At 44.3% G+C, this 20,548-nt stretch overlaps 1 protein-coding gene across 2 annotated transcripts in view; it reads right to left on the minus strand.

The window, feature by feature from the left end:
• The window catches only part of SMPD3 (sphingomyelin phosphodiesterase 3), a 309,603-nt gene that overhangs the window by 17,857 nt on the left and 271,198 nt on the right, over positions 1-20,548 (minus strand). For both annotated transcript variants that reach the window (XM_073659311.1, XM_073659312.1), the window contains one exon: positions 2,684-2,773. In XM_073659311.1, coding sequence (XP_073515412.1) covers positions 2,684-2,773 — 90 coding nt within the window. The remainder of the gene's footprint in view (positions 1-2,683; positions 2,774-20,548) is intronic.

Here is a 20,548-nt window from a genome sequence, read left to right on the forward strand (position 1 = left end):
GTCATGGACCGGGTCACCGCCGCCGTGACATCCCCCAGCATCGACCGGCCCGGCTAACGAGTACCCCACGGCACAGAGGGCGCGTCAGAAACACTTGTACACAGTTTTTGAAAGAATTTGCTGGGAGGTTGTTCTAAGCATCTTGTAGAACTAACCATAAATCTTCTGTGGATGTGGCTTGTAGAAATCCTTTTGTCTCTTCATGAAATTCCAGAAAGACTTGATGTTGTTGCGATCAGGGCTCTCTGGGGTCGTATCATCGTATTTCCAGGATGCCTTGTTTTTCTTTATGCCCTAAGATAGTTCTTAATGCTAGCATGATGTGTTTTTCACATGCTGCACTAAGTTTCCTTGGCAGGCCATTGAGTCTATAATCCTCAACGTTGCCCATGTCTTGGTGCTTTCTCAAAAGATCTTCAACAACACATTTTGGAACCCCAGTCTGCTTTAAAATGTTTGCTTGGAAGAGACCTTGCTGATACAGTATAACTACCTTGTGTCTTGGTGCTGTGTTTCGTCTTGCCATAGTGTATGACCTGTGACCTTAAACTGTCTTCCACAACCTCACCTTTCTAGCAGAGTTTAGCTGTTTCTCACCCAGTTTTAAGCTTCCAACACAGCTGTTTGTTTCAAGTATTGACTATGTTGTAACCTAATAAAGGAAAATCCAGCTTCACGAACAGTAGAATATGTATTTGTGCAAAATATCAAACCAGTGAAAAAAGTTAAAAAGCATATCTCATAGAGCTATGCGTATTTCCTTTCTTCCATTGAATCTTCATTGCGTCCTGGCATGGACGCTTTTCTTGCTCCGGACTTTATGGCGGCTTAATGAGGGTGAGCTGGATCTTTCTTTGTATTTTCTATGTTTCAACCTACATATGAAAATGATGATCATTATCGCTATTTGCTATAATTGGTTACTCATACACCTGACTATGAAAGCCCTGACTATGTACAAGTGTACCTAAAACTGATGCTGTTTTGAAGATAAAGGGCGGTCACCGCAAATATTGATTGGATTTAGATTATTCTTTTGTGTATTCACTTTTTATTTTGTTAATTAATAAAAATAAACCATTAACACTTCTATTTTTAAAAGCATTCTTACTTTGTAGCATATTTTCCACACCTGCCTAAAACTTTTGAACAGTACTTTATAGTATAAAGAAAACAAAATTAAATGTCTGCTATTTAGTTAGAAATAGAGAGCTGCCTTTTTATGCAATTGTGGCTTCTTGCAGTGAAGACTGTGAGGACCCCAGTGGGGGCGTTAGAGGGCTATATTCAGGAGTGCACCGCTCCTGGCTTCCTGCTTTTGCTGCTGGTGGTGTGCTCCTAAAATTGACAGTTCAGACCAACGATATGTGCATTTTCCCATTTTGCAACCAGGCGCAGCTTTGCCTCTGCATCCTAGAAACACGGGGGCACTGAAACTAGCTGGATCCAGAGATCCGGTCAGCTTGAGATCACTGTGAGCAGGCTCTAAAGCACAGAACCTATAGGTGGCATATATGTTGGTATATGCAACAGTTGTGGACTTCTTTGTTTGTGTGAAGGAGGACTTTATGCTGATCTGACAGTAGATGGCGATGTTGTGTAAAGTTTCCTTGTTTACTGTATTGTAAAAAGTAAAAAGTCTTTCTTGTATTTTTCTGTCTTGTTCTTACTTCCTGGTGCAGTACTGTGTGACTGTGCGTTTTTTCCTTTACCTCATGTTCTGAGAAGTAAAAGCTTGTTATCCCATGTAATCTGCTCTGTGAAGTTTGTACTGCAACTGTGGGTATCCAGAAGCTATACAAAAATATATACCTTAGCTATGTAACCGGCCACTTTAGACTGCGGGGTGGCCAGTGACCTAGGCAACAAGTTGTGAAATTAAAAATCCCTCCAATCATGAGAATGTAGAGGATTTTTAAAAGGAGGTAAATTGCAAAGTTGTTTGCTTTTACATTTTTCAATTTTACCCAATTAAGGAAGACCTCTTTAGTTTTAGCTGAGTATCCTCTTCATTTGCCGATGTTCCACTGCTTCAAGAACAGTTTTACTTATTCTTATATGTCCCTCTGTTCCAAAGTTATGCTCCCCAGTAATAAAGACACAAATCTTCCCTTCTACTAACTGGGTGTATACCAATGTGGAGTACGCCTAATTGGTGGAAGGGAAAATTAGCATTTTTTCCTGTGTACAGAAAAAAAAGGAAAACTTGCTCCAGAATCAGTGGAGCAGCAGCGATTGGAGAAAATAATTAATTTAAATGAAAAAAATCTAGTGAAAGGTCTTAAGAACTTGAGACAACCCCTTTTTAGTATGTAAGAAATGAAGAAATTCACAGTGATAAGTGCAAGGTAGTAAAAAGAGGAATTACGTTTTGTGAATTTAAAAACTATAGTTTACTTAGGTACAATTTTTCTTTTTCATAAAGTGGGAACCTTTCAAAATGTGGCAACTATGGCTATATATAAAACTCACAATCTCAAATTCTCTACACGTATCTCATGTCCAGTTTTATTATCACTAAATCTACTGCTCTATAGCAAAGCTTCTACTAACTTGCGTTTTTTCAAGCCCCAACTCATCACATATTTTTTTTTGCTTTATATTGTTCCTTACAGTACTCAGAGCTTCCTGTAGATGGCACTGGTGGAAAATAGTTATCATATCTTTGCCAAACAGATCTCACCTATTGCCCAGGGTTTCTCTTCTCCGGGGCCCAGTCTGCATGGATCCTTATAATGTGTAAACAATGTATGCTGCTGCTCCAGCTTATCTTCTGCATGAGAACAAATAACGGGTTATTAAGACTGAGTAATGTGTCAGTCATCTCCAAAGTCCATCCAATTTACATTACTCTTATTTATTTCTCTCTTTTTTTTTAAATAGCTATTGACAAGACAGCCAGCCACTTTACTCTGTACCACAGCTCCTATGCAATGTACATTGGTGAGACCTAAAACTATTCCCTAAATATCGAAATTGCCCAGCATGGCAAATTCACTGTCAGTCTTATGGTGGTAATCTATTATTGTATCACAGTCACCTGTACCTGCTCCAGTGTCACTCTCATCCACTGTCAGACGTCACCTCTATGATCCTGTGGGAGGCATTGACAGTGGAGTGATGATGGGTGGACACAACTAAGTGGTTAAAACCAGAGAATGCTTAAAGTGCTTGTCCCACAAACAAACTACATTTTAATCAATAGATCTTCTTAAAATAAAAATATACTCCACAATTGGATGTGTTAAAAAAATGTTCCTGTGCTGAGATAATCTTATAAATGTCTCTCTGCTGTGTACTGTGTAATGGCTGTGTCTGACCGTGCAGGTACATGGTCTGATCATACCACAGCTACTGGGCAGGGGAGGAAAGTAAAAAAGTATACAGACATTACAGCTGATTGTTTGTGAGGCAAAACATTCCCCTGCCTGTTTTTGAACGTTTTACCTCAAACAAAGCAGCAGCTGTGATCCCCTGCTGTAATGTCTGTATACTCTTTTGTGTACCCCCTCCCCAGCCCAGGAGATGTGGTATGATCAGACCATGTCCCTGTACGGTCAGACACAGCCATTACACAGTACACAGCAGGGGCACATTTATAAGATTATCTCTGCACAGGAACATTTTATTTAAACACATCCAATTGTGGAAATTATTAGAATTCCAAGATCTATTGATTAAAATGTGCTTGGTTTCTGGGACATCCCCTTTAAACCCTGCTAAGTGAACTGCAGATGTCCAGTCTGAGTTGACGGTTCATTAAAATTATTGTTAGCAAACTAACAGCGAATAAGGTGAAATACAATGAAGATGTTGTAGAATTACATTATTCTGATTGTGATTGGGCTGTAGTGTTATCAGGACACAGTGACTGAGCAATGTAACACCTACAACCAATAAATGTCAGAAAAAGAGATGTTTGGTTGGTCAAGGAGAGTCTAGGAACTTACACTACTTAACAATGAAATTGCAACACCAAGTAGGAAAAGCTGTGGAATTATGGAAATCACAGGATGGATAGACATGTTAATTGTATGAAAATGATGAAAAAAATGGAAACAAAATATTCAAAATATCTCGATTTATTCAATATTAAATAAGAGGGCCACTCGTAGAAATCCCCACATTTACACAGTTTGTCTGCTATCAATGAGGTTATTAATGGTTGTCTGAAAAATGCTCTGCTACCCTGAATGCACTTCACAACGAAAATCATCAAGATCTTCTGCTGTCAGCTCTCTTTGTAATTTCCCACTGTGACGCTGAGTCACTTCTCACGGACAAGTTGTGAGGTGAGGAAATCAAGGAGGCCGAGGTCAAAAGCCAAGAGGGTACGTCAAAGACACAGGGATAAGACAAATGGATGGTCAGAGGCAAAGTCCGGGGTCAGGTAACAAAGGTCAGATTGCATCAAAGGTAAAAGGGGTAATACAAAGAGGTAGCCAAAAGGCAAATGCAAGGTCTGGCAACAAAGATCAGAACAAACAGCAAACACACCACAGAGCAAGGTTACAAATAGCTATGTTTTGATCATTGGCAGCTAAATAGCCAGGTAATCACTCATCCTGAACAGGTGACACCTGGAGGAAACCCCATAGTCTCAGCTAAATTGGGCTGCCATTCACAATACTGACAGCCTAGCCTTTCCCTGCCTCAGATTGGATGACTGGACTGTCACTCTCAATACTGACAGCCCAGCACGCCCTTGATCCTATAAGGTGGCTGAGCTGGCAGTCACAGCATCCTTAGGATATCGTGAGTGGTGGAATTGTGACACTGACCAATGATGTCCCAGATGTACTCGATGGGAGACAAGTCTGGAGATGCTGCAGGCCATGGTAGCATGCTTAGGTCATGCAGGCTGTTCATAGTAACACAATAAACATGTGACCTAATGTTGTGGTGTTGAAAAACGATTCCTTGGACGCTTGGAGACATTGCCGTGTCACTGGTTTCTCAATCAAATCAATATAATGCCAAGCTGTTTGTGTACCTGTACATTACTTCACCCCATATCATAATCCTGAGAATTAGACCAGTTCCCTGATGATGGTGTTGCCACGTGATCACCAGACCAATTTCATCCTATAATTGCATCTAAGACAAGAGTATAGACCTCCATTCCAGCCTCCATTGCCGTCTTTGAGAGTGGTGGTATGAGGTCAATAGTTGGACATTGAGTTGTTTTGAAAATGTTGTTTCCATTTTTTTTTCATTTGCACAGTAGTGTTTAAAATAACAGCAGTGTATTCAAAAACATGACTTAAGCACAAAATCTTTATACTAGTTTTTATTTTCATGCAATAGGAACATTGCACACTGTTTTCTAATTCATAACATGAAGAGAAATGTATATCATTTTAACTACTTTACAGATAAAAACAAAAAATGAACATTGGGCTGTTCTAATAATAGCAGTGTCTGCATTTGTCTTTACAAACTCACAATATGTACTGTTTTTTTGAGGATTTAGCCTTCCTGTGAATCACTAACCTAATATTTAGTTGTATACCCACAGTTTTTTAGAACTGCTTCACATCTATGTTGCATAGAGTCAAGCAACTTCTGGCACTAGTCAACTGTTATTCCAGCCCAGGATGCTTTGAATACATCCCACAATTTTTTGCCATTTGTTGGCATTTTTTATGTTACCCCACAAGTGTTCTATCAGAATAAGGTCCAGGGATTGGGCTGGCCACCCCATAACCTCAATTTTGTTGGACTGGAACCAAGATTTTGCTCATTTACTGGTGTGTTTAGGGTCATTGTCTTGTTGAAACACCCATTTCAAGTGCATATCCTCTTCAGCGTAAGGCAACATGACCTCTTCAAGTATTTTAATATATGCAAACTGGTCCATGATACCTGGTATGCGGTAAATAGGTCCGGCACTATTGTAAGAAAAACATGCCCATATCATGATGCTTGCACCACCATGATTCACTGTCTTCAGAGTGTACTGTGGCTTGAATGCAGAGTTTGGGGGTCGTCTGATGAACTGTCTGCGGCCCTTGGACCCAAAAAGAACAATTTTACTTTCATCAGTCCACAAAATGTTTCTCCATTTCTTTTTAGGCCAGTTGATGTGTTCTTTGGCAAATTGTATCTGTTATGATCTGCTACAAGCAATAAGGAAAGACAGGAGATCTGTCCCTACAATAGAACTAAACTGGATCACTACGATGTAACGGGGAACCTGATCCTGCGATCAGACCCGCTAAAGTCCTCGGCTAGTCTGTACGAAGACCTATAGATGCAAGGGAGGAATCCCTACAAGAACTAGGGACTGGGATAAAGTTGGACACCTCCTAGCAGAAATTGTAGCAGTAAAAGACAAACACACAACATAGAACATAGAGGTCAGAAGACCTAGCAAAACTAACAGAGAAAGGTAACAGAGTACCAAGCTAGCTCAAGAGTAGAAAATACAATGAAGTCCAGCAAGGCCAGGAGGGCGGAGCCGGATAGAATAGGTAAAAATGGTCATGTGACCAGCAAACTAGAAAAAACCTAACAGGAGAGTTCTAACAGTACCCCCTCTTCTAAGAGGATCCTCCGGATCCCCTAGGACCGGGCTTATCGGGAAACCTCCTGTGAAACGCTCTGACAAGTCTGGAAGCAGAAACATCATCCGCCCTCACCCATGAGTTATCCTCGGGTCCGAAACCCTTCCAAGCGACGAGATACTGCAAACTCCCTCTATACCGTCTAGAATTTAGGATGCGGGAAATTTCATATTCCCCGTCCTCCACCACCGGAGGAACAGTGGCAGAGGCGTCACCAATAGAGATGAGCGTTGTTCTACTCGAACTGTTCGCCAATCTCAAATTCGAGCTGTTTTGGGCGGTGTTCGAGCCGGTCGGCGAACACGAACAATTTGAGAAAAATTCGGCTGTTCGAGGTTATGTTCGATAACTGTTCGTGCACCAAAATCATAACTGGATTTTTTCTCAGTAATGATGAAAATTAATGTTAATACGCAGTTTGAGTGTACAGCGGGGTGGGGGGAGGGGCAGGGGATGGATCTCTGCAGGAACAATGAAGATCTCCATTTTTTTTTCTCTTTCCCGCATTTGCAGTGGGGAGGTGCAATCTGTCAGCCTATCAGCAGCGCACACACGGAGCGAAGTGCTTTTTTTCACACAAGCAAGGGCATGTGTGATTGGCAGTGTATGTCACATGTCCTTGCCCTATAAGACCAAGCCATTTTCCCCGTCGCCACCATTTTCTCACTGCTGCAGCTGCGTGTTAGACGGCACCGCTGTTGCTGTGTGCGCTATACCTTGTTAATTTCAAGCCAATTTTCGCACAAATATACAGATAGCTTGGGAGTAGGGAATAGTTGTGATTGCAGTCCTTTTAAGGACTAGGTTACAGCATTTCCTACGACTTTTATCAGGCAGGTCTGTGCTCTTAAATAGATAGATTGTGGGAGTAAAGACTAATTGTAATTGGAGTCCTTTTCAGGACTAGGTTACATCAGTTCCTATCAGTTTTTGCCAGGCAGGTCTGTGCCAGTGCTGTGCAAGTTTTTTTCACAGCATTTGGCTGAATCTAGCAAAGCTAATCCTTTTTGGCCTATTGCAGAGTGTGTTAGTCAGTGGAGTAGCCTATCTGTGTTGCAAGATATACCACCTGTGTATAGAATACCAATTTTTTTACTGCACCTAGTGAAGTAAAATCTTTTGGGCATAGCATCATTCTATTAGTCCATCTATACTGACCTCCATCAGGTTGCAAACTGAATATAATTTTTTTCTGCATCTAGCTCTGAAAAAATATTTGGGCTTCTAGCGGTGTGTGGGACTTGGTCTATTAGTCCATCTATACTGACCTCCATCAGGTTGCAAATTAAAAATAATTTTTTTCTGCATCTAGCTCTGAAAAAATATTTGGGCTTCTAGCAGTGTGTGGGACTTGGTCTATTAGTCCATCTATACTGACCTCCATCAGGTTGCAAATTAAAAATAATTTTTTTCTTCATTTATCTCTGAAAAAATATTTGGGCTTCTAGCAGCGTGTGGGACTTGTTCTATTAGTCCATCTATACTGACCTCCATCAGGTTGCAAATTAAAAATAATTTTTTTCTGCATCTAGCTCTGAAAAAATATTTGGGCTTCTAGCAGTGTGTGGGACTTGGTCTATTAGTCCATCTATACTGACCTCCATCAGGTTGCAAATTAAAAATAATTTTTTTCTGCATCTAGCTCTGAAAAAATATTTGGGCTTCTAGCAGTGTGTGGGACTTGGTCTATTAGTCCATCTATACTGACCTCCATCAGGTTGCAAATTAAAAATAATTTTTTTCTTCATTTATCTCTGAAAAAATATTTGGGCTTCTAGCAGCGTGTGGGACTTGTTCTATTAGTCCATCTATACTGACCTCCATCAGGTTGCAAATTAAAAATAATTTTTTTCTGCATCTAGCTCTGAAAAAATATTTGGGCTTCTAGCAGTGTGTGGGACTTGGTCTATTAGTCCATCTATACTGACCTCCATCAGGTTGCAAATTAAAAATAATTTTTTTCTTCATTTATCTCTGAAAAAATATTTAGGCTTCTAGCAGCGTGTGGGACTTGTTCTATTAGTCCATCTATACTGACCTCCATCAGGTTGCAAATTAAAAATAATTTTTTTCTGCATCTAGCTCTGAAAAAATATTTGGGCTTCTAGCAGTGTGTGGGACTTGGTCTATTAGTCCATCTATACTGACCTCCATCAGGTTGCAAATTAAAAATAATTTTTTTCTGCATCTAGCTCTGAAAAAATATTTGGGCTTCTAGCAGTGTGTGGGACTTGGTCTATTAGTCCATCTATACTGACCTCCATCAGGTTGCAAATTAAAAATAATTTTTTTCTTCATTTATCTCTGAAAAAATATTTGGGCTTCTAGCAGCGTGTGGGACTTGTTCTATTAGTCCATCTATACTGACCTCCATCAGGTTGCAAATTAAAAATAATTTTTTTCTGCATCTAGCTCTGAAAAAATATTTGGGCTTCTAGCAGTGTGTGGGACTTGGTCTATTAGTCCATCTATACTGACCTCCATCAGGTTGCAAATTAAAAATAATTTTTTTCTGCATCTAGCTCTGAAAAAATATTTGGGCTTCTAGCAGTGTGTGGGACTTGGTCTATTAGTCCATCTATACTGACCTCCATCAGGTTGCAAATTAAAAATAATTTTTTTCTTCATTTATCTCTGAAAAAATATTTGGGCTTCTAGCAGCGTGTGGGACTTGTTCTATTAGTCCATCTATACTGACCTCCATCAGGTTGCAAATTAAAAATAATTTTTTTCTGCATCTAGCTCTGAAAAAATATTTGGGCTTCTAGCAGTGTGTGGGACTTGGTCTATTAGTCCATCTATACTGACCTCCATCAGGTTGCAAATTAAAAATAATTTTTTTCTGCATCTAGCTCTGAAAAAATATTTGGGCTTCTAGCAGTGTGTGGGACTTGGTCTATTAGTCCATCTATACTGACCTCCATCAGGTTGCAAATTAAAAATAATTTTTTTCTGCATCTAGCTCTGAAAAAATATTTGGGCTTCTAGCAGTGTGTGGGACTTGGTCTATTAGTCCATCTATACTGACCTCCATCAGGTTGCAAATTAAAAATAATTTTTTTCTTCATTTATCTCTGAAAAAATATTTGGGCTTCTAGCAGCGTGTGGGACTTGTTCTATTAGTCCATCTATACTGACCTCCATCAGGTTGCAAATTAAAAATAATTTTTTTCTGCATCTAGCTCTGAAAAAATATTTGGGCTTCTAGCAGTGTGTGGGACTTGGTCTATTAGTCCATCTATACTGACCTCCATCAGGTTGCAAATTAAAAATAATTTTTTTCTGCATCTAGCTCTGAAAAAATATTTGGGCTTCTAGCAGTGTGTGGGACTTGGTCTATTAGTCCATCTATACTGACCTCCATCAGGTTGCAAATTAAAAATAATTTTTTTCTGCATCTAGCCCAGCCAATAGTTTTGGCCTAATACCACAGTTTGGCCACTCAGCTCTGCTCGGTTACCATCCATTGTTTTTTTGTGCAAACAACTCCAGAGTTGTGAATTAGTTAACCACCAAAATGAGTGGAAAAAGGCCTGCTGCTGGTGGAAAGGGGAATAGGCGTGTTGGGAAGGGGAAAAAAGGTTGTGTCCGTGGGGTAGGTGCAGAAGAAAGACCATCTTCCAGCCAAACTAAAATGTCTACTTCTTTTAGCGGACAATGTGATTAGATCCCTTTCTTACGGCCACGCCAATCGCTACAAATTCCAGATGAGGCACAAAAACAGCAGGTGCTTCAACGGATATCAAGTGCTCCTTTAAGTGGGCTCTCCTCCACATCAACTTCAACATCACAAATACTCCAGTCCTCAAAGGTGTCACCCAAATCGCACTTGCTTCCTCACAGCTCCCAAATCTCCAGCTGCCCGTCTGAGTATGAGGTAGAACAGATGGTTGAGTCTGCAGAGCTGTTTACTCATACTATAGCCTGGGAATCAGAGGTCGACTCCAGCGCTTCTGTGAATCCAGACGAGGAAATGATCTGCACTGATGCCCAGAATCTTTATGAGTCGGATCCAGGACCAGACGCAGAAGGTTCTGACCATAATGTAGACCCTCATTCCCAAACTGTAACTCCTGTTGGTGGAGACAATGAGGAAGACGATGATAAGACTCAAATACCTGATTGGAGCGACAACTTTAGTTTTTTGTCAGGGCAGGAACAGGTTGGCTCTGAGGACGACGGGTGTGATAACGCACAGGGTGATGATGATGAGGTCGGAGATCCCACTTACTGTCAACCCACAGTCAGCCAAGAGATGAGGTCAGCAGAGGAGGTGGAGGAAGATGCTAGTGACGACGAGGTCAGGTTGCGCCTTCCTGGACAGAGACGTAGTACTGGAAGCACGTCAACAACTGCATCCTCAAACACAACTCTGCCTCTCACCACAAGTCGTGGTGGCTCTTCAGGTCGCATGGGTGCTAAGCCTTGCATAGCCTGGGCATTTTTTCAGATCGATAAAGATGACCCAACTCGTGTTATCTGTAACATTTGTCAGCAAAAGCTAAGTAGAGGCCAAAAAATACATAGTTTGAGTACTTCATGCATGAACCGGCACATGGACATGAAGCATAAGTTGCAGTGGGAAGCTCAGTGTGCTACAATGCGGCCTAGCCGGCCGGGCCAATCACCGTCTGCCATATCTTGTGCATCCGCGGCCTCTTCATCCTCTGTGACTGGGGGGACAGCAGTCACACCTGTTTTGGGGCGCAGACCTGCCACCTCTTTACCCGCAACAGCCAGCGTGATTGGCAGGTCATCATTTTCTTTGGAGGTGGTAACACCAGCTGGTGTTGAGCGCTGTCCGACATCGATAGCACCACCTTTGGATCAAGGCAACCTAACATGTCCGCCTGCATCTTCCTCACAGACCGGCAGTTTGCCGGGGACACCCTTATCAACCCCGTCTAAGCACAATAGCCAGCCCTCGGTCCCTCAGATGTGGACAAGTAAAAGACCATTTCCTCCTAGCCATGAGAAAGCTAAGAGGTTGAATTTCACCATCTGCAAGCTCTTGGCTACAGAAATGCTGCCTTTCCGCCTGGTGGACACAGAGGATTTTCGAGACCTTATGTCCGTCGCAGTGCCCCAGTACCAGATGCCCAGTCGGCACTACTTCTCAAAGAAAGGTGTGCCTGCGCTCCACCAGCATGTCGCACACAACATCACCGCTTCTTTGATAAACTCTGTGTGTGACAGGGTGCATTTCACCACAGACACTTGGACGAGTAGGCATGGACAGGGGCGTTACATGTCGCTGACTGGGCACTGGTTAACTATGGTGACAGCAGGACAAGGGGCTGCTGTCCAAGTCTTGCCGTCCCCACGAGTTGTGCGTCAATCCTCTTTATGTCAAAGTTCCTCCACTGCTTCTGCCTCCTCAACCTCCTCTCGGTCTTCCACCTGCACCCAAAGCCTGTCTGGTCATGCCACAAGCTTTCTAACTGCGCAGAAGGGATCCTGCACACCTCCTTACTATGCTGGCAGTAGGGCTCAACGTCATCAGGCGGTTTTTACATTGAAATGTCTGGGAAATGTGAGTCACACAGCTGAGGAGTTGTGGTCAGCTCTGGAGAACCAATTTCATGAATGGTTGTCTCCACTGGACCTGAAACCAGGGAAGGCCGTGTGCGACAATGCTGCAAACCTGGGTGCGGCCCTTCGCCGGGGCAATGTCACACACGTGCCTTGTATGGCTCACGTGTTGAACCTGGTTGTCCAGCAATTTTTAGCCCACTATCCCAGACTAGATGGCCTTCTGCAGAGGGCACGGTCGCTGTGTGCTCACTTCCGCCGTTCGCATCCCGCAGCTCAGCGACTTACATCTCTACAGAAGTCGTTGGGCCTGCCACTTCACCGGCTAAAATGCGATGTGCCTACCCGGTGGAATTCAACTCTGCACATGTTGCAGCGACTGTGGCAGCACCGACAAGCCCTGGTGCAATACGTTCTGACGTATAGCCTGGGCCAACGAGATTCAGAGGTGGGGCAAATCACGCTGGAGGAGTGGTCTCAGATCAGGAACCTATGCACCCTTCTGCACAGTTTTGAAATGGCGACGAAGATGTTTAGTGCTGACGATGCCATTATCAGCATGACTATTCCGGTGATTTACATGCTGGAGCACATGTTAAACAGAATTCGGAGTCAGGTGGTGGCACAAGAGGAGGTGGAGGAAGTAGAGGAGGAGGAGTTGTATGCGGAAGGGCTAACATCTGCAAGGTCCAGACGGTCGGCAGCACCAAGGCGGCAGGCATGTGAGGGTGGGGGAGATGGTTTTACCAGGGCGCATGGTAGCAGCCAAACTAGTGAGGAAGGTGCAGGAGCCCAGGAAGAAGTGGAGGACGAACTGATGGAAGACTCATCAGATGAGGGAGACCTTGATCACATTTCTGTTGTGCGAGGTTGGGGGGAGAGGACAGAGGAAGGAAGCATGATTGTTACCTCGCCACCAACACAACAGGGACTTGGTGCTCCTGGATGCGCAACACACATGAGTGCCTTCTTGCTGCACTACCTGCAACATGACCCTCGAATTGTGAGAATTAGAAATAATCCTGACTACTGGGTTGCCACACTGTTAGATCCCCGGTACAAAAGTAAATTTGCCGAAATTATTCCTGCCATAGAAAGGGATGCACGCATGCAGGAGTATCAGCAGAGACTGTTGCAGAATCTTACATGTGCTTTTCCACAAAATACCAGTGGTGCACGTAGTGAATCTCACAGTTCCAACTTGCCAACCGTGGGACCGTCAAGTGTTCAGCACTCAAACCGTAACAGAACCACAGTATCTGCTGGTAACATCAATTTTGCGGAATCATTTCACCACTTTTTTAGCCCATCCTTTGCAAGGCCACAGGAGACAAGAAGTCTGACACATAGTCAACGCCTAGAGACGATGGTACAGGAGTATCTCCAAGTAAACATTGAAGCCACGACTGTGTCACTGGACCCTTGCTCTTTTTGGGCTTCCAATCTGGATAAATGGCCGGAGCTAGCCACTTACGCCTTGGAGATCTTGTCATGCCCCGCAGCCAGTGTTCTGTCTGAACGTGTGTTCAGCGCTGCTGGTGGTGTGCTGACAGATAAGCGCACGCGGCTCTCCACTGATAATGTAGACAGACTCACGTTCATAAAGATGAACAAATCATGGATCCGAAACGACTTTTCTACCCCTGTGTCATCCTGGGGAGAGTAAAAGCTTGATGATTGGTTAAAATCACCCTACCAACCGTTTTAAGCTTTCAAATTACTAATCATGTTTATCTGTATCTTGACTGGAAAATAATTTGGGCTTTGTAGCAGTGTGCAGCACTGATCCTATTAGGCCATCTATAATAAGCTTCACCAGATTTAAAATTAAAAATAATTTTTAGCTGCATCTAGCCCGGAAAATAATTTTGGGGCTCCGAGATGCGCAAGACACATAAGTGCCTTCTTGCTGCACTACCTGCAGCATGACCCTCATATTGTCAGAATTCGAAGTAATCATGACTACTGGGTTGCCACACTCTTAGATCCCCCAAAATTTTCGATCAACCTTTTCATTTTAATAAAGACCAAAAAAATGGTCATTTTTGAAATTATAAGCATTAGCAGGTTGTTAGAAACTGAAATCAAACAGTTTTCAACTCAAAACTTTATTCTAGGTGATGTTACATTTTCACATAGGACCCCTTGTTCGAAAGGAGCTTCTGAACTCTCTCGTCCATTGAATTTGTCAGGTTTTGGATGGTTTCTGCTTCAATTGTTTTGCATGAGGACAGAATACCCTCCCAGAGCTGTTGCTTAGATGTGAACTGCCTCCCGCCATCATAGACACTCCTTTTAATGATGCTCCAAAGGTTCTGAATGGGGTAGAGGTCAGGGGAGCATGGGGGTCACACCATAAGTTTGTCCCCTTTTATGCCCATATCAGCCAGAGATGCAGATGTTTTATGTGCAGCATGAGATGGTGCATTATCATGCAGAAAAATGATCTTGCTGTGAAATACACGGTTCTTCTTCTTGAACCATGGCAGGAAGTGCTGTTTGAGAAAATCCACATACATTATGGAGTTCATCTTTAGCGCCTTCAGGGATCCTAAAGGGGCCGACAATCTCTCTCCCCATGATTCCAGCCCAAAACATTACTCCACCTCCTCCTTGTTGGCGCTGTAGCCGTGTTTGCGTGGGGTGTCCATCAACCAGCCATCCTCCACTCCATTCATCTGGACCATCGAGCGCTGCACGGCACTCATCCGTGAACAAAACAGTTTTGAAATCAGTCTTCATGTAATGTTTGGCCCACTGGAGCCGTTTCTGCTTGTGTGAAGTGGATAGAGGAGGTCGACAGGATGGCGTATGCACAGCTGCAAACCTCTGAAGGACCCTGCATCTTGTTTTTCGGGGGACGTTGGAGGCACAAGCAGCTTCAAAAACTTGTCTGCTGCTATGACAAGGCTTTTTTGCCGCTGCTCTTTCAACCTGACGTAATTGCCTGTAGGAAAGAGTCCTCAATTTGCCCTTATCAGCACGCACACGTGTGTACTGTGAATCAGCTACATACTTCTTGATTGCCAAGACACTTCATCCTGATCATCGCACAATGTTGATTGTAGTCATGCCTTGACCTAAACACTCCACAATTTGTTGCTTCTCAGCAGCCGACACATCCTTTTTCTTTCCCATTTTGGCAGAAAATGTAGGCTGCTTAATAATGTGAGAGAGCCTTCTTAAGTAGTCTTGCCTTTCATTGGACACACCTGCCAAACTAATTAGCACAGGTGTCTGCAATTGCTTACAGTGATATAAAGAGCCCTGACACACATCACCATCAATGAGTTTAACTGACAAACAAACAAATTCTTCCCTTATCACTCCTAAACACTTTTTGCATAATAATTTGGAACGCGGTGTACATGTGCTTTTCCACAAAACACCAGTGGTTCACGTAGTGAATCTTACAGTTCTAACTTGCGAACCGTGGTCTGTATGGAATTGTTCAATAAAGGGCCCAAAATTAAGATAACATAGATGGGAGAGGTCTCTATGAATAGGAATTCCTAAGTATTTGATACCCTGTGAGGGCCAGGCAAAGGGAAAGTTGGACTGGATGGAATCCTATATGGATTTAGGGAGGGAGACATCGAGGGCCTCAGACTTCGCTGCATTGATTTTAAAATTTTACCATGTAACAAAGTGATCTATTTCAGCCATAACAGCAGGGATGGATATATGTGATTGAGTGATATATACTAGGACATCATCAGCAAATAGAGAGCACTTGTACTCGGTGCCTCCCACCTCAATCCACCTAATATTGGGGTTATGGCGAATTGATGAGAGCAGGTGCTCCGTCACTAGGATGTATAAGAGAGGGGACAGAGGACATCCCTGCCTTGTCCCATTGGTGATTGTGAAAGGTGATGAAAATGTTCTGACGCACCCCCTGGGCCTTGGGACACCCGGAGCCGGACACTTTTTGGTGGATGCTGGTGGTGGTAGTCTTCGTGGCGGCGATCCGGTTCCGTGGCTCAGGGCGGTCAAACCAGTGGCGGAACTATTTATGTGGTTTTGATGTTTAAATGTCCGACTACGCCACCCGTGGATTGCGGTCAGAGTGAACCGCCGCTACAGGGCAGACCGCTAAGGCTGGTGTTGTGGGTGCAGCAGAGCGTAGCATAACTCCCCACGGGAGGAGTATAGCCTCAGGGCAGTGTATGCGGAGGATGGGGGTGATGGTGCAGGGCAGCAGCAGTAACGACACGGAGTCAGTGATGCAGTTCAGGGCCTTTACTCACAGTTCTTATTATCCAGACCACGTCTGCAGGTAACGGCTGCCCACGTCGTACTGTGCTCACCAGGTGAGGGGCTCAGACAACTCCCAGATAACTTTGGAGCGCTTCACAGGACCCCCTTTGTGTGTCCTTTGTCTGGCCTTTCTTACCAACACTTCTGTCCGGCTGCCTCGGGCCTCCTCTTGGTAAACTTGGCGCCAGTTTCCCTGACCCTATGTGGTGCCTTCCTAGCGGGTGGAGCAAGGGGCTGCGCCACATAAAATGTCAGAGCCTCCGGTTTCTAGCTGAGGGTCGTTTCCTGCCTCCACTAGTTCGGGGACCGGTCTCCCCCTTTGGCCTGACCCCTCCACGCAGGTGGATTCGGGCGTGCGGTGGCGACTCGCCCGTCCGCACCCCTGGGATCCCTTCATTCCTCGTTCCTGGAGCCTTCTCCGCTCCTCTTCCTTCCTTCTCCCTCTTGCAGGCCTGGGCCTCTGTTACTAGGCCCGCCTCCGGAGCAGAGCTCATGCAGAGCCCCTGCTCCCTGCCACTTCTGCTCAGACTTCTCTGCACTGAACTAAGATGGTGCCCACCTTTTATACTCCCTTCTCAATGCACCCAGGAACTGCTTCCTCCCTGCTCCTGCACTGCAGGGTTCCCCTTCCTCAGTGTTCCCTCCCCCCACTCCAGCCAGGGACAGGGACTGTCGTGCCCATCTCAGGGGCATATTGGTCGCCCTGCCCCACGGCAATGTGGTGTAATGCATGCAGGTGTCGGGTCCTGATCCACACTCCATCCTTATCTGAGAGTGAGATATCACACCTCTGGGTGAGGTGCAATACGTCTGTAGCAACCGAGCCCTCGGTGCTACAGTTCCATTTATCTTCAGCCTAGGTGACGTATTGTGATACAGGGCCGTGATTTTGGTTATAAAAGGGTCCCCTAGACCCCTACCCCAAGCTTTTTAAGAGAATCATATATGGCGTGCCAGGAGACTCTATGGAATGCTTTCTCAGCATCCAACGAGAGTATCTACTTACAAATTTTTAACTGCATCTAGCCCAGGAAATACTTTGTGCCTAGTAGCAGTGTCTGCTAGTCAGCGGATTATCCCGGCTGTTAAGCAAGCTACACCACCTGTAGTTTGGACACTTAATTTTTTCAAAGGAAATGCTTCGGGACCACGGGATACTTAGTGAAGAGCATCAGGAGGCACCCCAAGGCATAGGGGCTGGGACTGGCACTAGGATGCCTTGCGGTGGACAGCCGAGCTCGATCCTTATAAAAGCTTTTTAACTGCAGCAGCTTTAGTGGACGCTACTGGAGCTGGAATTACGCGGCTGCTGGCATGAGACTTGCCCTCCAATAGATCCTTGTAAATGGATTTAAAGTGTATTCATTCAAATTAGAGGGACAATTTAAATTAAAAAGCTTAGAGCTGCCTCCACCACAGGGGGGCTCTCTCAACCCACCAGCGGACAGGCACCAGTATTGGGAGAGGGGGGCTGGCCGTCAGGGTTCACCGCGGCTCTGGCACAAACCCGGCGACACGGAGGTGGCACGGGCAGGAGCGGACTGGCCGTGTCGGCTTCTCACTTTTTGGATTTTAGAAGGGCATGACATGCCTATATCTGTGTCTCCCCCTCCTTTTACTCCTCCACCTCTTTTCTTTTCGCATGACTACATGTACTTGTCACTTTTCCATGTGTTAGTTGTGTCTTCTGAGCAGTTTGTCAGCTTTTGGACACCTTTGAAGGTGTTTTCTATGTGTTTCTATGTGTTTTTGTTTGCCTGCCATTGGTTTTAACGGTGTTCGAAGGTGTTCGACGAACAGTTCGACGAACAGTTCGGCGAACACACGGGTGTTCGACGAACCGAACCGAACTCGAACACTACGGGGGTGGCTCAACACTAGTCACCAACCAACACATCAGCTTTTTTCAACAGAGAAACATGAAACACCGGATTAATCTTCCAGGAGGTAGGAACCTCCAACCTAACAGCAGATTGGTTAACTATCTGAAGCACCTTAAAGGTCCCTACAAACTTGGGACCCAATTTTTTCGACGGAATCCTCAATCGCAGATTCTTAGAGGACAACCAAACCATGTCACCAATAGCAAACGAAACCTCTTGCCGTTTCCTATCAAAGTACCTCTTAGATTTTTTGTTAGCCTCCTGAAGATTATCACGCACATCCGTCCAAACTCTCTCTAAATCACTGGAAAAACTCTCCTCCTCAGGCACAGCCGATACCAATTTGGAGAATGACCCAAAAGACGGATGTCTCCCAGAACAACAAAAAAAAGGCGAACACCCAGCAGAAGAGGATGTATGGTTGTTAAGAGCAAATTCAGCAAGTGGCAGAAATTCAGACCACCCCTCTTGATTGTCTGCCACAAAGCAACGCAAGAACTGCTCAACATCCTGGTTCTTTCTTTCTGTCTGGCCATTAGACTCAGGATGATATCCGGATGAAAACGACAAATGAACTCCCAACCTGTCACAAAAGGCACGCCAAAAACGAGCCACGAACTGAGGTCCCCTATCAGAAACAATGTCAGTAGGAACGCCATGTAGTCTGACAATTTCCTTGACAAAGGCCGTAGCGAGTGTCTTAGCGCAAGGCAGTTTGATGAAGGGAACCAAGTGACACATCTTGCTAAAACGGTCCACGACCACCCAGATGACCGTGAAACCTTCAGAGGGGGGAAGATCAGTAATAAAGTCCATAGCCAGATGTGTCCAAGGTGCACTAGGAACCTCCAGAGGGCAAAGCAACCCCGCAGCAGGAGCATGCGAAGACTTAGATCTAGCACACACAGTACATTGACGCACCCACTTAATGACTTCCTTCAGCCATCCAGGCCACCAAAAACTGCGACCCACAAGTCTCTTGGTCTCAGAAATTCCTGTATGACCTGCCAACCGAGACTCCTGACACTCAACAAACAAATCTCTCCTAAAGGTCCTAGGCACAAACAACCTCCCATGGGGAGTGTTAGATGGGGCATTCTCCTGAGCTTTAAGAATCTCATCCTCCAAAACAGAGTCCAAAGCAGCAATCACAACACCTTCTTGTAAAATGCTCTCCTCCTCCTCCTCAGCACTGACCATGGGAGAAAAACTGCGAGACAAAGCATCCGCTTTAACATTCTTGGTACCCGGGATGTAAGTAACGGAAAAATTAAACCGCGAGAAAAAAAGTGCCCACCTAGCCTGACGGGCATTCAAGCGCTTGGCAGCATCAAGATAGATCAGATTTTTATGATCAGTGAAAACCTGAATGGGAAATTCAGCACCTTCCAAGAGGTGATGCCAGTGTTCAAATGCGAGTTTAATAGCCAGCAATTCCCGATTGCCAATATTGTAATTAAGTTCAGTCTCAGAAAATTTTTTTGAAAAAAAGGCACAGGGATGTACTCCATCCTTGCTTTCCTGAGACAACACCGCACCAACCCCCACAGAAGAAGCATCAACCTCAACCAAAAACGGCTTAGTCACATCAGGCTGCATAAGGATGGGGGCAGAGCTGAACCTCTCCTTTAGAAACACAAAAGCTTCAATGGCCTCAGAAGTCCACTGAACCGCATTAGCACCTTTCCTGGTGAGATCGGTCAGCGGTTTGACAATAATAGAAACATTTTTTATGAATTTTCTGCAATAATTGGCGAAACCCAAAAACCTCTGTATCGATTTCAAACCAATAGGCCTAGGCCATTCCTGCACAGCTTGAACTTTAACCGGGTCCATCTCAAAACCTTCACTGGAGATAATGTAACCCAAAAAACTAATTCTCTGTACAGCGAACTCACATTTCTCTAGCTTAGCAAAAAGCGAATTGTCCATTAATAACTGTAAAACCTCACGTACGCTCCGCCAATGAGACTCCAGATCAGGCGAATAAATCAGAATGTCATCCAAATACACAACCACATTTTTGCCGATCAAAGGTCTAAGGATGTCATTAATAAGATTCTGAAAAAATGCTGGTGCATTGGTAAGACCAAAAGGCATAACCAGATTCTCAAAATGACCCACAGGAGTGTTAAAAGCAGTCTTCCATTCATCACCCTCCTTCATGCGCAACAAATTGTTTGCCCCCCGGAGATCAATTTTAGAGAACCACTTGGCCCCCACTAACTGGTTAAACAAATCAGGAATCAATGGCAGTGAGTAAGGATTGCATATAGTAATTTTATTAATCTCACGAAAGTCCAGACA

The sequence above is a fragment of the Phyllobates terribilis genome, unplaced genomic scaffold, assembly GCF_046119375.1.
Source record: "Phyllobates terribilis strain yellow unplaced genomic scaffold, ASM4611937v1 Scaffold_13__5_contigs__length_258822181, whole genome shotgun sequence".
NCBI lineage: Eukaryota > Metazoa > Chordata > Amphibia > Anura > Dendrobatidae > Phyllobates > Phyllobates terribilis.